The 22106-nt window shown below is 44.6% G+C and overlaps 1 protein-coding gene across 5 annotated transcripts in view; it reads right to left on the minus strand.

Moving 5' to 3' along the window:
- The window catches only part of CLSTN1 (calsyntenin 1), a 71368-nt gene extending 59267 nt beyond the window's left edge, over positions 1-12101 (minus strand). For 2 of the 5 annotated variants that reach the window (XR_014786013.1, XM_084821779.1), the window contains exon 1: positions 11677-12098. Coding sequence is in view for 4 of the 5 variants with exons in the window: in XM_084821779.1 (XP_084677905.1) it covers positions 11677-11749 (73 nt within the window). In the remaining variant the exon portion in view is untranslated. Of the gene's footprint in view, positions 1-11676 lie in introns of all 5 variants that reach the window. The other 3 variants (XM_084821778.1, XM_084821777.1, XM_084821780.1) reach the window with 2 other exon arrangements.
- Between the last annotated feature and the right edge of the window lie 10005 nt (positions 12102-22106).

A 22106-nucleotide genomic window follows, 5' to 3' on the forward strand; every position in this document is an offset into this window, starting at 1 on the left:
CTACCTGACTGGTGAAATTGGATGAGATGCTTAGAAGGGTACTGCAGCAAAAGGAAACAGTGATGGATATACCTGCTGTGTGTGTGTGTGTGTGTGTGTGTGTGTGAGCTTCTCTAGATGCCCCTGCCAAATGAAAACATTTGTATTTCGACAAGCTTTGAATGCGTGATTTCTGCTGCTATTTGAAATGGATTTTTACCTCGATGACTGTTTTTAGACCAGGAGTGGGCAACTTGTGGCCTTCCAGGTGTTTATGGCCTACAACTCCCATCAGCCTTAGCCAGCATAGCCAATTGGTGAGGGGGCACAGGAGTTGTAGGCCAAAACGTCTAAAGGGACACGCGTTGCCCATCTCTGTTTTAGGCTATCAGGAGGGGCCGTGGCTCAGTGTCAGAGCCCCCGCCTTGCACACAGATTCGATCCCCGGCATCTCCAGGTAGGGCTGGAAAAACTCCTGCCTGAAACCCTGGAGAGCCGCTGCTGCCAGTCAGTGTCGACAAGACTGGGCTAGATGGACCACAGCTTCCTATGTTCCTACTGTTGTTTAAAATCTGTACTGATCTGAGTTTGAGATTTAAAAAAAACACCTATACCATATTTTCTTTTTGAGGTAAGCCAGTCTGGGTACTCTACAAACAGAAGAGCCAAGTAACAAATAATGAGAGGATGGAGAAGCTGTAAGACAGCCTTCCCCAACCTGGTGCCCTCCAGATGTTTTGGACTACAACCCCCCTAGCATTCCTGACCATTAGCCATGCTGGCTGGGCCACTGGGAGTTGTAGTCCAAAATATCTGGAAGGTGCCAGCTTGGGGAAAGGCTGCTACAGGACTAGAAAGTGGCTTTTAAACCGGGGTGGGGAATCTGTAGCCTTCCAAATGCCTTTTGTCTAAAACTCCCAGCATCCCTGACTACTGGCCATGCTGTCTGGGGCTGATAAGAGTTGCATTCCAACAATATCTGGAAGACCACAGTCTCGATGGGGCAGAAAATCCCAGCTTCAAGTATAAGCTGATGGGATCTGAACTAGTGATGGCCGATCAAGAAAGAGATCTTGGGGTTGTGGTGGACAGCTTGATTAAAATGTCAGCCCAGTAGGCAGCTGCTGGTTAGGCACAATTAGGAAAGGAACTGAAAATGAAACTGCCAAGATCATATTGCCCTTATACAAATCTATGGTGTGACCACACTTGGAATACTATTTAGAATTCTGGTCACCACACCTAAAAACAGATATTGTAGAGCTGGACAAAGTGCAGTGGAGGGCAACCAAAATGATCCAGAGGCTGGAGCATCTCCCCTATGAGGGAAGGTTACAACAGCTGGGATTGTTTAGCATGGGGAAACGAGGAGCGAGGGGAGACATGATAAGAGGTGTACTAAATGATGCATGGTGTGGAGAAAGTGAATAGGGAGACATTTTTCTCCCTCTCATAATACTAGAGCCCAATGGGGTCATTCCATGAAGTTGATTGGTGGGAGATTCAGGACAGATAAAAGTACTTTTTCACACAGCACATAGTTAAACTATGGAATTTGCTTCCACAAGACATAGCGATGGCTCTAACAGAGGATTGGACAAATACATGGAGGATATAGCTATTGATGGCTACTAGCCCTGACGGCTATATGCTACCTTCAGTATCAGAGACAGTATGCCTATGTGCACCAGTTGCTGGGGAACATGGGCAGGAGGGTGCTGTTGCACTCATGTCCTGCTTGGGGATTTCCCATGGGCAGCTAGTTGGCCACTGCGTGAACACAATGCTGGACTAGATGGACCCTTGCCCTGATCCAGCAGGGCTCTTCTGATGTTCCCAGCCCAGTTTCAAACAGACAGACACACACAAAGCTAGGATTTGCAGCAGCTGCCAGAGCCATCCCCATCCTTCGCTAGCCAGACAACATGCAAGCATCTTTGAGTGAGCATTTTCAGAACTGGCTCAAACTCTGGAAAACATCCGACGGAAGCAAGTTCAGTCGCCATAGAGCAGTGCCCAAAGGTCAGCAGTATCACGTGCTTTTGTGATGTGCTGCAAGGACAGATCTTTACTCGCCCTTGCACAGTCTTAAATCAAGAGAGGACACTGCTTTTTTGTGGTATGGAGCACCTAGGCTTCACCACTTTAAAGATGAACCGTTTCAATTCATTGTGTGTGGCACCGATTTTTTTCCTGCCCTGCTGCAATCTTCTCAGACACAAAGCAGGTTAGAGTAACCAACTACAGTAGCCAGCACAGGTTTCCTCACAGAAGGGATAATAAATACATTCTTAATATGATGCGCCAGCTGAAATACTGCAGCTTTTGTTACTAAAATAGGGCTGGGAGATTAAAGCAAGAAAAAAAGTCTCATGCCCTGCAGATATGTTCCGTAATTAAGATTTAATGACATCTTTGGAGGTGCGGGTGGGGAAAGAGATCACATCATCCAAAATGTTCTTAGCACATTGAAAAGGGCATGAGGCATTACTTTAAAAAAATAAAGTTAATGCAGCTCCACTGGAGAGGTAAACCCTTATCGATTAGGTTGGATACTGGATGGTTTCCAAGGGTCAAGTGGATCAGAACTCTGGTTTTTACTGGCAACTGAGGTATGTTATTTCATTCCTGGCTGTTGATGCGTCAATATGCAAGAGATAATTCTGCAACTGAAGATGCCCTTCTCAGGCTTTTAGATGCCTTCCGACACCAGGAACTGGATCTGTCAAAATGCCACCTCAAAGCCTTCGTCCTCCAGCAAGGCCCCCTTTGAGGATCAACCATTCTTGGATCCCGCCCCCCCAGTTAACTCTTTGCTTCACAGATCAAAGGAAGGCCTGCTTCTATGAGTTGAGCCAGCCCACCCCTCAAATACATCTGCAGCTCCATCCGTCCCCCTCCCTCTGGAGCAAATTGCCTGACAACTAAACATTATTTAATTTACATTTGCATCCCCCTCTCCCCTAAGGAGCTCAGAGAGGCATACAGGGCTCTTCTTCCCCCTCCCATTTTGTTCTCACAACCAGCCAGTGAGGTGTGACACGCCCAAGGTCACCTAGTGAGCTTCACTGCTTGGGGATTTGAACCTGGGTCTCTCCCCAGTCCCTCAGCCACTGCCCCAAACTGGATGATCAGCTACCAGAAGAGGCTGCTCTCCATACCCCTATGGATCCCTATTCTAACTCTTGAGATGGCTTTTAATTGGAAGCTGCTTTGGCTGAAAAGTGGGCTATATACCCCATCCTCACTGTCTTATTACAGCTTGCCTTCCAATCTTGCTTTCTCCCTTAACTTACAACTTATCCTTTATTTTAGATGCAGTTTTAGCCAGAGCACCTAATGCAAGCAGGGCCACTTGATCCTGCCCTCCCAGCTTAAAATGGCTCCAAGCCTTCTTAAAGCTGCCAGTACCTGCCAGTACAACGTTGCCCCAGCTTTATGGGTGCAAGGATGTACATTCAGTCGCTGACTGCATGCACACTGAATAAGGCCACTGCCCAGGGAGCAATCCTAACACGATTCCCATCAGCCTCCAAACTTGGAGGCTGATGGGGATCCTATATGGAGCGAGGAGGAGCACGGAGGTGATCTCCACACTTCTCCCACTCTGCATTTGTGCTAGACGAGCGCTTTTACCTGTCTAGCTGGGGCTCTGCAGAGCAGGAGGGAAGGCAGTTGGGGTGGCTGGAGGATTCTTTGTAAGCCAGCCTCCCCAATCCCCTCCTCGCCCAAACAACCAGGCCTCTTTCCCTCCTCTCCAAGGTTTCCTTTGAGACCTTGGAGAGGCAGCTGGCGCGGTTCTCTCCAAATCGGCTGGGAGGGGAGCTCAGACTCCTGGGTCCAAGGTCAGAGCACCGTCTCTGACCTCGGATCCAGGAATCCGAACTATCCTATGGCCCCCCAGACTCTGTGTAGGGGCCACAGGCTTGCTCTCTAAAAGACTTCTCCTTCTGCTACAACACTTGGGTCTAAGAATAAGGACATGAGTAGCTACACTCACACTACAAAAGGATAGCAGTATCTACATATATTATTTTATCCCATTTCTATACCGCCCATTAGCCAAAGCTCTCTGGGCAGTTCACAATACAAAACTTAAAACCGTAAAATACAATAACATAGTAAAACATAATAGAAAAACCTTACGTTAAAAACAGAATCAAACCAAAATAAAAACCTAGATAAAAGCCAGCAATAGTGCAAAGATCTATAAATACATTAACACATTTTTTAAAACTGAAAGACTAAAATGCCAGGGAAAATAAAAAGGGCTTTACCTTGTGCTGAGACCACAGCAGAGGTGCCAGGTGAACCTCTCTGCAGAAGGGAATTTTGCAACTCGGATGCCACCACTGAAAAGGCCCTCTCCTTAGTAGCAACCCACCTCACCTCATTTAGAGGGGGAACCTAGACAAGGTCCTCGGAAAATGATCTTAGGGTCTGGGCAAGTATATATGAAATATACACCCAGCCAAATATACATACATACAGACACACATACATATACTGCGCAAGTATATCCATCACTATTTTCTTTTGTTGCAATACCCTTCTAAGCATCTCATCCAATTTCACCAGTCAGGTAGAAGCATTGCCTTATCTCGTTAATCCCAATATACCCAAACCTCCCCATCTTTGCATGGACAAACCTTCCTGAACTCCACCTCCTGTCAGCTTTATGGGACGGCCAGCATTTTGTAGACAGTGCAAACTGGTCAGTTAGCTACATCTCAGGGCACGTTTAAAAGAAAGTTGAAGAAAGTTGAGATGTGAAGGAAACAAAATCCTCAGACATGCAGGGTAGTCATGATAAGAAAGTTGTTTGTGGTTTGGTTTTCGATAGGTGTCACCACCGGAAACCTCATAAACTGCTTAAAGTCTACGACACCTTCCTTGGTATGGCTACTCAACTGGTTTTATGGCCCCAATCTTTTATAGTCTAGACCTAGAAAGTACGAAATGGCACTCCGTGTTGAACTGGCAACAGCTCAAACACCCTACCCAATCTGTAAATCACTGCTGATCAACTTCAGCGTCATCTTTCATTTATCACTTATAATTCAACATACCACCCTCTTTTTTAAAGTTTAGTACTGCTAGTGAAAAAGCCATTCTCCCCCCAGGTGTTTATCAACAAACCTCCAACAAATGCACTTCAAATAGTATATCTAATTGCCTTCCCAAATGCAGAATGTTTAAAGAGAAACCTGAACAATTAAGCTAAGACCTAGTTAAATGAAGCTCATCACAAAAACATGGAAGCTGCCCAGGACCTATTCACCTGTAGCAAGTAAGAATCCCCACCAGATAAGCAGGCACTGACGCTTTACAAATGTTCATTTCTTCTTCTTCTTACATCACAAGAGACTACCACAGGCATATGCGAGCAAAACTTTCATCTGCGCAAGTCTCTATAAAAAGGTTTTATTGTAAGCTTCATGAGGGTAGAGTTGTGCAACAGCTTTCCAATAAATTATCTCTGTTCTGTGTGGATTAAGAGAGATACTCCAGATGTCCCCCTTTAAAGTGTGTTTTAAAGAAAGTTTCCCAGGCCAAAACAAAAGCATTCTCCTGCAGCGTTCCCGCTGTGCTAAAAATTGAAGGAGCAGAAACAAAAGAAGCGAACCTGAGAAGAACTGCTTTTATCTCCACAAAGAAACTAGCACTGTGCATTTAAAAGCATACAAGTCCTGCCGGTAATTTAGATCCAGCAGTCAAGGTTTCACAACCTTCTTCAGCAATGCACCAAACTGAGAGAGTACTGCTGAGCCCCCAAAATGGAAGCTCTTGGGAAGGCGTGGTGTATAGTGTAAAACAAAAACCCAGACCTGTAGGATTGAAAGCCATAAACTATTCACTAGTTCTATCTAGCTAATTCCTAGGATTTAAACACATAATGCACCTCCAACGTTCCAGTCTTAAATCAGCAATTCTCCACAGCATTCCTGAACAGAGCAACAAATACACCAATGACGCAAAGGCCTGAGTAGCTACAGGAACATGAAGGTGCCTCTTTGGCTTTAAATAAGCTGAGCAAACCTCCAAACCCCCACATCTAAAGTATTAGGGCTGCCTCAGGCACCAATTCAGCACGTCATCGGACCTGAGAATCTGTACATGGACAGCATTAATCCAAACTCTGCTAAATAGTGGACCGGAAATGGTTGAGACAGAAAATCCGACACAGCCGTGGATCTCTTTGTTGTGGTAGTGCTGTTTCAGCACTTCCGGGTTAGCAATAAATACCACAACTGCCAAATGGACATAGCCCTCAGTAAAAACCAGGGTAGAAAATTCTGCAACTTTGTCATCAGCTATAGGAAAAAATATATTTACATTTTAATAGTGAACTAAAAGAACTTGTTTGCTACCAAAACACTTAGCATATGAATCAATTCTTCAGATATTACACCAAATAAAGCAGGGGAGGGGGAAATCAGATGAATGACAATGTATCATCTCAGGGTATGTGCCTGCAGAAGAGCTATGTGTCAAGCAACAAAATCAATACAAGTTCCTAGGTTCACTTGCCCACATATATCTATGCTAGTCAACTGTGGCACAATGACCACCTGAAGAAACTCTTTTTATTAAAGGCTTCCTTGTCTGGTCCCCTGGAAGCAATCCTTGCTCACCAAAGACAACCAAGCCTAGACTGGTTTCCCCCTCAACAAATCCCTCAACTTGATTTGGTTTCCACAATCAAGCCACTTAAAGAATTGTGGAAAGGATGGATTTTTCTATTTTAAATGCATACTTGTGTCCAACGATTCTTAGTCATCACATTATTGTAAGGATGGAACAAGGGAGCAGCCTATATTTCAGTCTTACAAATTAATCCACAAAGGTTACTAGTCCACAAGAAATCCTTATTAGCCTGCCTTCTACAAATACTTATATTATGGCATAATAAACATGGGATAAGAGCGGTGGTGCTGGGGGTAATCAACTTACAAAAGCTGAAATTTACTTGGTTTCCAGTAGGAAACTGTCACTTGTCTCCCAAATAACTAGTCACTAGTTATTCCCAAGGACAGGAAGGCCTGGCGTGCTATGGTCCATGGGGTCACGAAGAGTCGGACACGACTGAACGACTGAACAACAACAAGAAGTTATTCCCAATTAACTAGTCTGTTAATTGGGAATAGCCAGGCTAGTAAATAGCCACTGGCTATTGATTATTTCCAATTAACAGAACATGAGTGATCATATACATATGGCATCAGAGTATTCTTCTGGCATTAAAGAGCAAAGATCATTTCTAATTTATCTCAGCACTTTTTGTCCTCCGACTGGCACACCTTAACGTAACTACTTTTCTGGAATGTGTCTTCATCTTTGTTACATCCATAACTTTTAATGGAGGACATCGTTCTAATGCACCTTTGCAAAAGATAAAGACATAATGATACATGTATGAGAGTCACAGGCAGAAGCAGTACCCTTGGAATAAGTTTTGGCTGGGGAAATAGACAGCGGACACAACCGTGCTGCATCTACTCAGATATGGGGAACATGAAATTTAAGATAAGGAAGAGTCTTGTGGCATCTTAAAGAACAACTATTATGTCATAAAGCTGTCGTGGGCTACCATCTATTTCAGCCCTCTCCAACCTGGCACCTTCCCAATATTTTGGACTACAACTCCCAGCATTCCTGACCACTGGCCATGCTGGCTGGGGCTGATGGCAGTCGATGTCCCAAACATCTGGAAGACACCAGGTTGGGGAAGGCTGGTCTATTTCATCACATGGAAAGCTTATGCCAGTGTAAATTTGTCAGACTCGTTAAGTGTTCTTGCTGCAACAAACAAACATGGAAATTGTTACCATGAAATTTAGGAATATTTTCCATTAGGGTGAAAGTTAAACATTTCTGCAGATGATGGAAAAGTAAAACTACACCCTAATATGAATACCCTAATGTCACCTGTGCCACCTCAAAAATCAATCAGTTTTAAGTTAACAAATCCCTTTTAAACAGCACACTAGCAGAGCAATTAAGCTATTTTACAAGGCTGTTGTTTTCCGAGGGGGGGCAGGGGAGTTCCACATTTGTTGAAAGAAACATTTGCAACCCTGGATGCAATCTGCAATGCATACTCTTCTCATCTCAAGGCTGAGCAATCTCCAAAAACGTTCAGAGTTTCAAAAGGTGAAATGGCTAAAAAGGTGCTTTAAGACCACCAGAAAACATTCTCGGTGAAACTGTCAGGGTTAAGGTTCCCAGGGACTCAATGAAGTGTCCAATTTCCTGTGTCTATTCACAGCTGACGATCAAAAAGCAATTCCATCAGCTAAAATACCATCACTGTTAGGGAGCTGAGGGGAGGGAATCATACTCTCAACACACTCACACACACACAGAGCTCTCAAGCACTTGAAGACAGGCAGTATTTATACCATGCAATAGAAGATGGACTATTAGTCTCATCGCATGTTTAACATTTCCTCTGGACTAGTCACTCTCTCATCATCAAAGAGACAACAGAAATAGGAGCCTAGTGAGAATTTGAAATAATTGGGGTGGGGGGAGGAAGGATTTACGTAACAAAAACAAGGAGAGAGAGAATGCCATTATGCATTGCTGCTGCTGCAGACTCCCTCCGCCCCAGACACAAAAAAGCAGCCCCATTATACCCCACAAATTCCATTCCTCCCTGCTAACCCAGATTATGAGCCAAAGCTGGGCAGTGCCCAGCCAGCCTTCCACTCCCAGAGGAAAAAAACACACACTCAATCGTAGGCATCAGCTGGCCTGGCCAAGAAGAGCTCAATCAGGTCTCCGTGCCCAGCAACATGGCCAGGTAGCGCAGGGGAATTTTCTCCTTGTCGATGAAAAAGACCGGAGTGGGCTGTACCAAATCAAAACACACACGAAGAGGACGGAGAGGGGAGTGGAGAGTTCAATACAAGTGCCATGTAAACATCATATTCGGTTCCCTGCAGCATCACTTGCTCAGGGACGGGGACTGCATCCAAAAGCCTCGCCCCGCCATCCTACTTGGGGTCACCTTCTAGAAAGGACACCCATGCGTTGTCCATCCACTCCACACAGCACCACCTCTATATACTTGAACGGGTAAGAAACACCACCCTCCCCAAGGACACGGCTACCTCCCAGATTACACCCTGATCCAGACACAAGAAGGCAACTGAAGGGGGGGGGGAGTGATTATGGTGAGTTAAATCCCTATAGGGGGAAAGGAGCTTAATGTTTAGGCACCCAGGGAGGGACACAAGGCACATGGCATGCGGAGAATGAAAGAGGCATCCCTGGAGGAGCATAGAAAAGACAGATTTAAGCCCAGACATGGATTAGATGGGGTAGCTGTGATTACATTTAAAACCCCGCAAAGTGAGGATGGTTAACCCGGCTTTCCCGAGGGGGGACATGCAGGAAGGGCTGTATTCTAGCAAGGGCCACGAGAAAGGGGATTCATTCCCTCAAGAGCCAGAGGATATGGCGAGGGATTTTCTGAGGCACCCAACTTCTCAGGGAAAAAGGTGCCCTTGTATGAAGGGTTCCAACAGCTCCAGAACCAGTTATATGGGGAGGAACAATCCCCATGACAGGACACATGGAGAATGCCAGCTCTGTGTCTCTCAGAGACTGTTTATTGTCTAAGGGAACACAGTTTCCTGACAGGAGAGTGGGAAACATTGGAAGGGGGGAGAAGAGAGGGCTGTGAAGACCCCCTCACACCGTGGGGCAGGGGAACAGTTTTTCGAGCATACGGACAGAGGGTCTGTGGCTGGCAGGTTGGTCCTCGACAAGGAAAAGGGAGAGACAGAGGAGAGCAAAGGGGTTAGCTGCTGGGGGGGGCGGTGTCCCCTTGAAATACTGAGGTGAGAGAAAAAGCCAATTTGGAGAGGAGTATGAACCTCTTGCAGCGCTTTGGAGGCCGGGGACAGCTTTTAAGCAGAGCCTGAAAAGGCCTATACTGATCAGGAGTGTTAATTTGGAGGCAAAATTGGAGGAGAGAAAAAACAAGCACCCAACCGCAGAAGAAGAGGGGTAGAAAAGTTCTGGGAACAGCTCCTCTGGCCCATAGGGAGGACAGAAGTCTGTGCCCTGAGATATATGCAGAGATGTCCATAAAGGGGGCAGGGGGAAAAATAGTGTTGGGGGGTAAGCAGGCGTGCTAGTGTCCACTGGGAGAGAGAGAAAAAAGAGAAACGGATGAATATCGGAAAAGGAATCCTACACCTCGCATAGGCAGCTACTGCTCATGGAATGGTGTCTGCTGCACGCTTCATAATACAACAAAAGAAGAAACCCAAGTGACTGAAAAAAAGAGAAGGTGTTCTGCTTAGAGAGAAGAGGGAGAGACTGTGGTGTTGTTATGGTGTGGGAAAGATGGAGTGAAGTAGTGAAGGAATTACATCCCCCTCCCCATACAAGCTTAGCAGTGAATAGGGGAAGTGGCAAGAAAAATTACCCTTGAACACAATATTGAGTATACGATTAAATAGCAATACAATATTCTCAATATCCTTCGTGTATAACACAATAAGGGATATATGTACTATATTCCTGCCAAACTACTATAGGATGACACTGTTATTTAGCCACACAGTATCACAACGTCCTTATTCAATAAACATATCATCTGTGATGCATTATGCTGCCATATTTCAAGGATAAAAATACTGCATTATAAAATATTAAACACCAATATTGCTGATATACTATGGTATTAATATATATCATAACATCACATTACCAAAACAGCGATGCAAGATTAACATATTTATACTGCAATATATGTATTATTGATATGACGAACTGTAATATACTGAGGCTGTATTACATTAACAAGCAATGCAGCAGCCTTATAATATAAGGGATGCAATACTAATGAGATATTATGCTATTTATTGTATGTATGTGCACATTACACACATACAGAGTATATTCCATTCAGTGATACATCATACAGTATAAATATGTATAACTACATTTATTTATTATTACAATGCAATTACACATAGTGATATATCACAACATACTCACTGCATGTATAGCGTGATATACTGCAAGCAGTAATACTTCATCTATTTATAGTGTGATATATTGTACACAGTAATACAATATATGTTATGTTTATAATAACGTAAATGCATACGTGTGTGCATATGTATAAATATGCAATCCCATACATGCCAACTCAGAAAGCAGTCCCACTGAGGTCAGCTGGACTTCGTCTCAGATAAGCGGTTATACCATCGCAGCCTAAAACATACCTATAAGTACGCGCATGGACACACATCTGAAATCATACTATAACAGTGATAAATAGCATAATTAAATGCAACACTGTAGTATTATGCCTCATCATAGCGTAAATTCTAATAAACAAACGTATTGCAAATCACATTGCAAACCCTACTGCAAATCCTAGTACATCTTCATGCTGCAAAGCATACCGCAAATCCCAATAAATCCCCATACTGCAAAGCACGTCGCAAATTCCAGTTAATCACCATATCGCAAATCATCACATCGCAAACCCGGATGAAGGATGCGAAATCAAATCACCCCACGCGCGACGGCAAAGATGGTGCCCCGGCGACCGGGCGGCGGGTGCGTCAAGGACATACGCGGCGCGCCCCAGGCGCCCCGTCCGTCCACCCACCCCGAGGGGGCAAGTGCCCCCCCGGGCGACCCCCGCTCCCTCCCCGCGCCCAGGCTCACCTCGGGCCGCGCGGACCCCCGCGCAGAGCAGCGCGGCCAGGAGGCAGGAGGGGGCCAGCGGCGGGAGCGGCATCTCTGCGAGCCGGGCAGGCGCTGCTTCCGCCTCGCCCCCGGCCCACCCCCGGAAACGGGCGGGGGCGCTGGCACCCCCCTCCCGCCCGGGCGGCGCGGAGAGCGGCGGCGCTTAACGGCGATGGGCTGCGGTGGGGCGCGCGGGCGAGGGGGCGGGGCGGGGCTGGGCTGGGGGGGGCGGGGAGGAGAAGTCGCCGCCCGGCGCTGCGCTGCGCTGCGCTGCGCTGCGCTCCGCCCTGCCCTGCCCTGCCCTGCAGCGCCCAGCCCGCCGCGTCTCCTGCGCCCCGGCGCGGCACCCTCGGCTGGCCGCGAACTAAGATGGCGGCTGGGCCGCTCGCCGCTCCTCCCGCACCGGTTGCCGGGCGAGGGGGGGAGCGAGGAGCGAGGGAGCGACCAACTGGGAGACGGGAGAGGGGCGCCGAGTGCGGGACGAGGCCACCTCGCGCGGGCGGGCGGGGGCGCGCCGCGTGGCCCTCGGGCGTCGTTGGCGGCTATCGTACTATTTTATTGTATCATTAGCAGTTATCGTATATATTTCACATTATTACATTATGAGCAGTTAATGTATTTTATTGTATCATTAGCAGTTATTTTTATATTATATTTTATATTATTACATTATTAGTAGTTATTTTATATTATATTTTATATTATTATATTATTAGCGGTTATTTTTATATTATATTTTTATATTATTACATTATTAGTAGTTATTTTATATTATATTTTATATTATTATATTATTAGCGGTTATTTTTATATTATATTTTTATATTATTACATTATTAGCAGTTAATGTATTTTATATATTAGCAGTTATTTTTATATTATATTTTTATATTATTACATTATTAGTAGTTATTTTATATTATATTTTATATTATTATATTATTAGCGGTTATTTTTATATTATATTTTTATATTATTACATTATTAGCAGTTAATGTATTTTATATTTTTATATTATTACATTATTAGCAGTTAATTTATTTTATATATTATTAGTTATTTTTATATTATTACATTATTAGCAGTTAATTTATTTTATATATTATTAGCAGTTATATTACATTATATTATTAGCAGTTATTTTTATATTACATTATTAGCAGTTATTTTTGTATTATATTTTTATATTATTAGATTATTAGCAGTTATTTTATATTTATTATATTATATTATATTATTAGCAGTTATTTTTATATCATTACATTATTAGCAGTTATTTCATATTATATTATATTATTAGCAGTCATTTTATATTATTATAGTATATTATTATTATTATTAGTTAATATTATTATAGTATATTATATTGTTATTATGATATATTATTTTTTTATTAAATTTATCCCCTGCCTTCTTTCCTTCTCCAAGGAACCCAGGCAGCTTACATGGTCCCCCTCTCCATTTTTATCCTCACAGCAACCCTGTGAGGTAGGACAGGCTGAGAGTCAATGACTGGCCTAAAGTCACTGAGTGCACTTCATGGCTGAGTAATAATAATGCAGCCAATCATGAGGATGATGATAATAATAATAATTAATTATTATTGTTCATTATTATTAATTTATTATTACATTTATATCCCCCCTTTTTTCCTCTTCCAAAGAACCCAAGGTGGCATACCTGGTCCTCCTTCTCCCCATTTTATCCTCACAACAATCCTGTGAGGTAGGACAAGCTGAGAGTCAGTGACCTGGCTGGCATGACACGGACGGTCATTGTGGGTCAAATAATCGTGGGTTTTGCAACCCGCTGGGGTTAAATAACCCATGATGACCTGTCTGCATGTGCCCACAGATTTGAAGATGCAACCCCCATTGGGGCGATTGGGGATTGGGCTGTGCCGTGTGAACCCAGCTAGCATGGGTTATTCAAGGGTTAAACAACCCTCACATAACCCTAGAACTAATCAAGGACTGTGCAAGGCTTTCCCCAGCCACCCACCATTTGGTGGCTTCCAGCTTTTGTGCAGTTTTTCTCCCCATTCAGAAAGGCTGAAATGACTCTCCGAAGGCTTAGTGGCTGGCAGGAAGAGCTTTAAGCTGAAATATGCTGGTATTTTGTTTTATTTTTTAAAATTTTGGCCTCGCCCCTGTTGCTTGCCACCAGAATTCAGCCCGCAGAAGCTTCCTCGAAATGGAATTTGCCCCTTGGGCTGAAAGTGCTTCTGCACGCACCCCTCATCTATAATGTACAGAGAGAAGGAACAAATGTTCTAGTGCTGCTGTTTTTACAAAGTGAGGCTAAAATGTGAGAGAGAGAGAAGTGGGTAGGTGGTAGATACGGGATGGCATTCATACAAATTCATAATGCAAATGAACGCAAGATCCAATCCATTAATGCAAGATCCAGTCAGAGGGGATGTAACACAATTAGAGGCCAATGGTGATTTATTGACAAAGCAAGGCAAACGGCATATAAACAGCTCAAGTGGCACAATTACTTTCAGTAGTCAGACCAACAAAGAGTCTTGCGCCGCACATTAGACACTTAACACGTTTATGATGGCATAAGCTTTCACAGATCAGAGTTTCTGTAGCAACCGGTGGAAGAACATTTCCCTCTCCCAGAATGCTCCACTCCTTACCGAAATGTCGCCATTCTTCAACAGTGGAATTTCAAAGGGAGACTCCAGCGTGAGACTGTTGAATTAGAACGAAGTTTGACTGTATTGGTTTGGGCATGAATTGAGACAAGTTTACTTATATTAGCAATACAAGAATGGTTGTGTTATCACCCGTTGCTTCTATTGTGGTCACTGCTTAGTTCTGCAAACATTTTAGGCTTTAATTAAATGGACACAGATTATACTTTTTGCATTTCATTGCCATTTCATCGCATTGTTTGCATTTTTCTTCCCTACCGCCAGGTATGTATGCACGTGCACACACACACACACACACACACACACCACCCATATACACACCCTTGTCAACTGGGGATAACACTCCATGTATCTGATGATCTGGATTGTAGTGTTGAGAATCTAGTTGATGAAAGTGCATGCCATGATAAATGTGTAAGCCAGTGCTGCAATCCTAACTACACTTACTAGGGAGTAAGCTGCATTGAGTTCAGTGGAACTTACTTCTGAGTAAACATGCTTGAGATTGCACAGTTAGTCTCTAAGGGTGCAATCCTATGCATGTTTAGACAGAAAAAAGTCCTACAACTCCCAGCATGCCCCGGCCAGTATACATGCTGGGAGTTGTAGGACTTTTTTCTGTCTAAACATTCATAGGATTGCGCCCTAAGGCACCCTTCCCCAACCTGACGCCCTCCTGATATTTTGGACTGTAACTCCCAGCATTCCTGACCATTAACTCTGCTGACTAGGGATGATGGGAGCTGAAATCCACAACATCTGGGGGGTACCAGGTATGAGAAGGCTGCTCTAAAGTGCCTCAGTATTTTGCTGTTTTTGCTGCAATAAGCTATCATGGCTACTCCCCTCCAGAAGTGTCTATAGTAAGCCAGCTCCAATCTCCATTAAGTTCATGTTCCACAGTGCCAAATTTTGCAAATGAATTTTAACACGGTGACTTTGTGCTAGAGTCTCCTTTTGATACATTTTGCTGTTGGAGGTATGGTGAATGTAAGGTCTAGATTATGTCCTGGAAGACTGAAATACTCCCTCAGTGGAGATGCTAGGAATGCAACCCGGAGAAAATAGAAATTCAACCTGGGATTTTCCATGCAAACCATGTTCTCTGCCACTGAGCTGTGGCCATTTACTCTTAAGTTCTGCTGTTCTAAGGGGCTTACTCCCAAGTAAGCATCCACAGCATTGCAATCTTAATTTCTCATGCTTGTATCCCAGCCTTCCTCCAAGAGATGTCAGGGTATTGTGCATGGATGTTCTATTTTATCACAACCCTGTGAGGTAGGTTAGGCTGAGGAATAGATGACTGGTCCAAAGTCACTCAGTGACCTTCATAGATGAATAGGGGGTTCTTATCAGTGGGGCTCCAGGTGGTGGGCCGTCAGCAGGAGCCAGGCCACGTCAATCCTTAATGCCAGCCCTGTTTTCCAGGCCTCTGGTATTATTATTATTAATAACAATAATAATAATAATTTTTGCAAATCTCTGCATTTTCCGAGCAAGTCTGCGGTCACCTCCAAGCGACTCCTTTTCTTTGAAATAATCCTTACGTATCCTTCTGCGTTGCCTTTGAGCAGGCCATGTTCAAAAAGCAAAGGAAAGCAATCCCCCCCACCCCTTCCTTTGCAGACTGTCTGAAAGGAGGTGTGAAAGAGGGAGACGCCGGTGCTCCATCCATTTTGTGTGCCCTCGGCCAACCCACGTGATTTTTTTTTTCATTGATCGAAAACAGGGATCGTGGGGGAGGTGAGAGGAGACAGAATAATACATACTGATTGATGCACCCTCCGTTGTCTATTTTGGGCATTAAACTGCACACAGCAGGCACAAGAGTGAGGGGGGGTTGAAAGATACAGCTCCTTGAAAATAACAATTGCGTTCCAAAAAAATAACGGCTGGACAGCTGACTTGGTTAAGGTGCTGGCTGGGGCACGCTGGGAGCTGTAGGCCCTTTTTTCTGTCTAAACATGCACAAGACTGCGCCCTGAATGTCCCTATGCATTGCACTGTGCTTCCAGTTACAGCACAAACCCTTCTGAACAGAGCAAACCCACACATGACAGACATGAAAACCAAAGTGTGGCAAGGGGGAAACAAAACAGGTTTGGGAGGGTTCCTGGGCAAGATGAGCCCCCTCCCTCTGTGAGTCAACCTTCTCACCACCATTGTCACCAGCTGCTTTTGCTCCTCATCCGCTTCTTCATCATTGGTTCCACTTGTTGGCCTGACAGGCAGAGAGCCAGGGAACAAGCAGGCCGCGGCATCTCCTGCTTCTTCTCATCACCGCGTCGGTGGTGAGAAGGAGCGAGAGGCAGGGGAACAAGGACGTTGCAATGGGGAAGAGGAGGAGCAAGTCCTGGGGGTGCTTTCCAGTGGTGCCCTACTGGGGAGCGGGCCCTTGGCAGGTGCCCAACCATGCCTACCCTTGACACCACTGTCTAGCACGCCAATAGCAGTTGTTAACTGGATCCTCCACAAATCATGAAAGCTATCGAAGGTAGAGCCCATTGCTGCCAGTGAATAACCAGATTGAGAGCCACCCACACCCACTTCAGGAAGGGCTGATGAATTTCTGCCAGTCAAAAGGGATTTAGGTCATCATTTATTGTCCTCGCAGAGATCCCAACTGGCCACAGTAAGGATGCTTTGAAGCCTGCCTTCAGGGCCGGCACCAAGTGTCGGCATGGTTGGGTACCTGCCAAGGGCCCACATCCCAGCAGGGCCCCACTGACAAGAGCCCCCTGGACTTTCTCCCCTTCACCATTGCAACTTGCTTGTTTATGCGCCTGTCAAGCCAAAAAGTAGCGGCAAGGATGAGAAAGAGAGGTTCGCCTAGTGCCTAGGTTGTGCTCCTTTCAGCACCAGGTGAAGACCTTTTTATTTTCCCAACATTTAGCATTCTTGTCTTTTAGCTCTGCTGTTTTAAAACTGTATTTTAAATATCTGCATTGCTGCTAGGCTTTATTCTGGTTGTGTTTTTACATTGTAGTTTTAAGCTTTTATATTTTATATTGTTTTATGTTGTACTTTGTGGTTTTAATTTTTGTGAACCACCCAGAGAGCTTCAGCTATTGGGCAGTATAGAAATATAATACATAAATAAGTAAATAAATAGGATGAGGTGAAAATGGGCATGAGAAGGCAGGCCCACTGAGGGAGGGGCCCATGGAGGGTGAAGCTGGAGCCAGCACTGTCTGCCTTTTTCATAAATCCTGTTCTTGCATGTTCTTTCCTTACTTTATTCTGTAATTGGTTGTTATGCTATTCTACATTATTGGTGTGTGTTTCTTAATCCTGATGACGTCAGTTGCTTTGAGCAGCTACTGAATTTTTAAATTATGAAATATATATTGTGCCTGGATGCAGCTTCAGCTGAAAGACTGCCGCCACCTCCCTCTACCAACTGTCGCTGCTGAGGATGGGGAAGAGAAAACTGCAGCCCTTCCACTGTGTCGAGATCCAACTCCATAGTCTGCTAAACTTTGCAACAAAAAAAGTCTGCCTGAATATGCTGCTGCTGTTTTTTTCCTCCTCCCTCCCAATCCCCTTTCCTTTTGTGCCTTGTGTTTTAGACTGTAAGCCTGTGGGCAGGAACTGCCTTATTTCTTATCTTTGAAAGCCTTTCCGAAAGCCTTTTGGGGCTGAACGCTGGGATAAAAAAAATACTTGTTGCTGTTGTTCAGTCGTTAAGTCATGTCTTCGTGACACCATGGACCATAGCACGCCAGGCCTTCCCGTCCTCCACTCTCTCCCGGAGTGTGCTCAAGTTCATATTCACTGCATCGGTGATGCTATCTAGCCATCTCATCCTCTGCCGTCCCTTTCTCCTTTTGCCTTCAATCTTTCCCAGCATCAGGGTCTTTTCCAGTGAGTTTTCTCTTTGCATTAGGTGGCCAAAATATTTGAGCTTCAGCTTCATTATCTGTCCTTCCAATGAGCACTCAGGGTTGATTTCCTTTAGGATGGACTGATTTGACCTCCTTGCAGTCCAGGGCACTCGTAAGAGTCTTCTCCAGCACCACAGTTCGAAAGCATCAATTCTTTGGCGTGCAGCCTTCCTTATAGTCCAGCTCTCACAGCCATACATTACTACTGGGAAAACCATAGCTTTAATTATACAGACCTTTGTCGGCAAGGTGATGTCTCTGCTTCTTACTACGCTGTCTAGGTGTGCCATAGCTTTCCTCCCAAGGAGCAAGCGTCTTTTAATTTCATGGCTATAGTCACCGTCTGCGGTGATCTTGGAGCCCAAGAAAGTAAAATCTGTCACTGCTTCCATTTCTTCCCCTTCCATATGCCAGGAAGTGATGGGGCCAGATGCCATGATCTTGGTTTTTTTAATGTTGAGTTTCAAACCAGGTTTTGCACTCTCCACTTTCACCCTCAACAAGAGGCTCTTTAGATCCTCTTCACTTTCTGCCATTAGGGTGGTATCGTCTGCATATCGGAGGTTGTTGATCATTCTCCCGGCAATCTTAATTCCGACCTGTGATTCATCCAACCTGGCATTTCTCATGATGTACTCTGCATATAAGTTAAATAAGCAGGGTGACAATATACAGCCTTGTTGTACTCCTTTCCCAATTTTGAACCAATCGGTTGTTCCATGTCCGGTTCTTACTATTGCTTCTTGACCCTCGTACAGGTTTCTCAGGAGACAGGTAAGGTGGTCTGGTACTCCCATCACTTTAAGAATTTGCCACAGTTTGTTGTGATCCACACAATCAAAGCCTTAGCGTAGTCAATGAAGCAGAAATAGACGTTTTTCTGGAATTCTCTTGCTTTCTCCATGATGCAGCGAATGTTGGCGATTTGATCTCTAGTTCCTCTGCCTCTTCAAAACCCAGCTTGTACTTCCGGTAGTTCTCGGTCCGCATACTGCTGAAGCCTAGCTTGTAGGATTTTGAGCATCACCTTGCTGGCATGTGAAATGAGCACAACTGTGAAGTGGTTTGAGCAGTCTTTGGCATTGCCCTTCTTTGGAATTGGAATGTAAACTGACCTTTTCCAGTCTTGTGGCCACTGTTGAGTGTTCCACATTTGTTGGCATATTGAGTGCAGCACTTTAACAGCATAATCTTTTAGGATTTTAAATAGCTCAGCTGGAATACTGTCATCTCCGCTAGCTTTGTTGTTAGTAATGCTTCCTAAGGCCCACTTGACTTCACTCTCTAGGATGTCCGGCTCAAGTTCTGTGACCGCACTATCATGGCTATCAGGGACATTCAGATCTTTCCTGTATAGTTCTTCTGTGTATTCTTGCCACCTCTTCTTAATCTCATCTGCTTCTGTTAGGTCCCTGCCTTCTTTGTCCTTTATCATGCCCGTCTTTGCACAAAACGTTCCCTTGAGATCTCCAATTTTCTTGAAAAGATCTCTAGTCTTTCCCAGTCTATTGTTTTCCCTGATTTCTTTGCATTGTTCATTTAAGAAGGCCTTCTTGTCTCTCCTTGCTATTCTCTGGAAATCTGCATTCAGTTGGATATATCTTCCCCTTTCTCCCTTGCTTTTCGTTTCCCTTCTTTCCTCAGCTACCTGTAAAGCCTCATCAGACAGCCACTTGGCTTTCTTGCATTTCTTTTTCTTTGGGATGGATTTCGTTGCTGCCTCCTGAACAATGTTACGGACCTCCGTCCATAGTTCCTCAGGCACTCTGTCTATCAGGTGTAATCCCTGAAATCTATTCCTCACCTCCACTGTATATTCATCAGGGATATGATTTAGGTCATACCTGAATGGTTTAGAGGTTTTCCCTATGTTCTTCAATTTAAGCTGAAATTTTGCAATAAGAAGCTCATGATCTGAGCCACAGTCAGCTCCAGGTCTTGTTTTGACTGACTGTATGGAGCTTCTCCATCTTTGGCTGCAAAGGACATAATCAATCTGATTTCGATATTGACCATCTGGTGATGTCCATGTGTAGAGTTGCCTCTTGTGCTGTTGGAAAAGCGTGTTTGCTATGATCAGCATGTTTTCTTGGCAAAACTCTATTAGCCTTTGTCCTGCTTCACTTTGTACACCAAGGCCATGCTTGCCTGTTATCCCAGTGATTTCTTGACTTCCTCCTTTAGCATTCCAATTCCCTATGATGAAAAGGACATCTTTTTTTGGTGTTAGTTCTAGAAGGTGTTGTAGGTCTATAAATAACTAAATCTTGCAGCTGTGAATCTTCTACACTAACTCCGGATTGTGTGAAGGAGTACACCCTTATTCGTCTGGCCCGACTTGATGGCTGTTCAGCTTCAGTGGACAGAAGCAGCAGCAAGCATGGAACAAATTCCTTTGTTGCAGGTAGATAACCAGTTTTGATTAAGACTGAGGGCTGGACTCTTATTAGTGGGACCCATCCTGCGTTTCACACTCTGCCACCAGCTTGCTCATAAATAATTAAGGTGTCTACAACTTGTTCATTAGCAAATGAGTTCTTTGTCTCCCTGTCTTCTCTAATGAGGAGTGAAAGCGATGGGTGGCGGGGAAGATCGATTAGACTTGGTAACTGTGGACAGACTTCCACCTTTCCATTTTTCGGGGGGATGCTGCAAACCCGTTGAGCTGATGTGGGTTCAGTTTTGCAAAATGATTCGCCATCCTTTTCCATGTACAACTCGATGAGCCATGTCCCTCCTTCTGTGAAATGAAAAAATAAAAATGCAGAATACGCTTCAGAGCCTCTGGGATGTTATTGTTTCCAGCTTGAGTTTTATTTTTAAATTTGTCACATGGTCTTTCTTCGCACTAGGGAATGGCAGATGGCCCCTAGGCAGGCTTTAAAACAAAAAATTAAAAATCAATATAACAGATAACTTCGTGTAGCTGTCCTTTCAATGTCTCTCCCCCTCAAGCAAAAGGGACTGTTTTGACAAAGCAAAAGTGAAAGGACGTCACCGTGGCCCTCCATTCCATGTAGTAGTCAGGGTGGAATAAGGAGGAGGAGCCAGGAAAGAGAATGTCATTTGTATCTATTGATTTACAGCAGAGGTGGGGAACATTGGGCCCTGCTGGATCAGGGGCATGGCAGAGTCGGGGCTTGCAGGGACCCAGTCCCGGCACTGTTTTATTAGCAGGGACACTGATGTCATCTGCCACCCCCCACAGATTTTCCAGTTCCTTCTGAGCTTAGCTGCAGTGACTCCTCACAGCACCTGGGGGAAAGAATTATTTCCCCCCCAACAGTATATGGTTCTCTGTTGTTATGCAAAGTATTTTGGGGTCGTTTGGCCTTGAATAAGTACATAAGAAGAACCGTGCTGGATCTCATGGGAGAAAAAACTGAGCACTGTAATTTGTGGTGGTTACCAGTCATTTGGTTAGTGTTGGGGGCATTGCCCAAGGCCCCCGAATCTATTTCTCAGGGGCCCATATCTATTCCCCAGAGCCCTGAGTCTCCATTGATGGCCATGGAAGATTTCTTTCTTAGCTTAATTGCCATGCCGGGGTTATTTTCAAGCAGGGTTGTAGCTGGGGAGGGAAGGGTTAACATGCTGGAACACCCTACTCCCACCCCCCGAAATCCTCCCCCAAACGCAGTTAAACTTAGGAAGAAAAAAAATTATTCTAAGCTTAATTGCATGAGGTGGGGGGATTTACTTCCAGGAAAGGGAGAGAGAGATAGGAGAAGGGACAGTGAAAGATTTCAGTGTAATTGTAACTGAAGAGGAACACCTGATTTGGAATGATCTGGGGGGAGGTGAAAATTGATCTGGGGGAGTATTGTAGCATACACTAATTTGTGACTGAAGATGGTGTTTTA

The sequence above is a fragment of the Heloderma suspectum genome, chromosome 15 (genome assembly GCF_057233095.1).
Source record: "Heloderma suspectum isolate Gila_16-S chromosome 15, 16-S_ref, whole genome shotgun sequence".
Classification (NCBI taxonomy): domain Eukaryota; kingdom Metazoa; phylum Chordata; class Lepidosauria; order Squamata; family Helodermatidae; genus Heloderma; species Heloderma suspectum.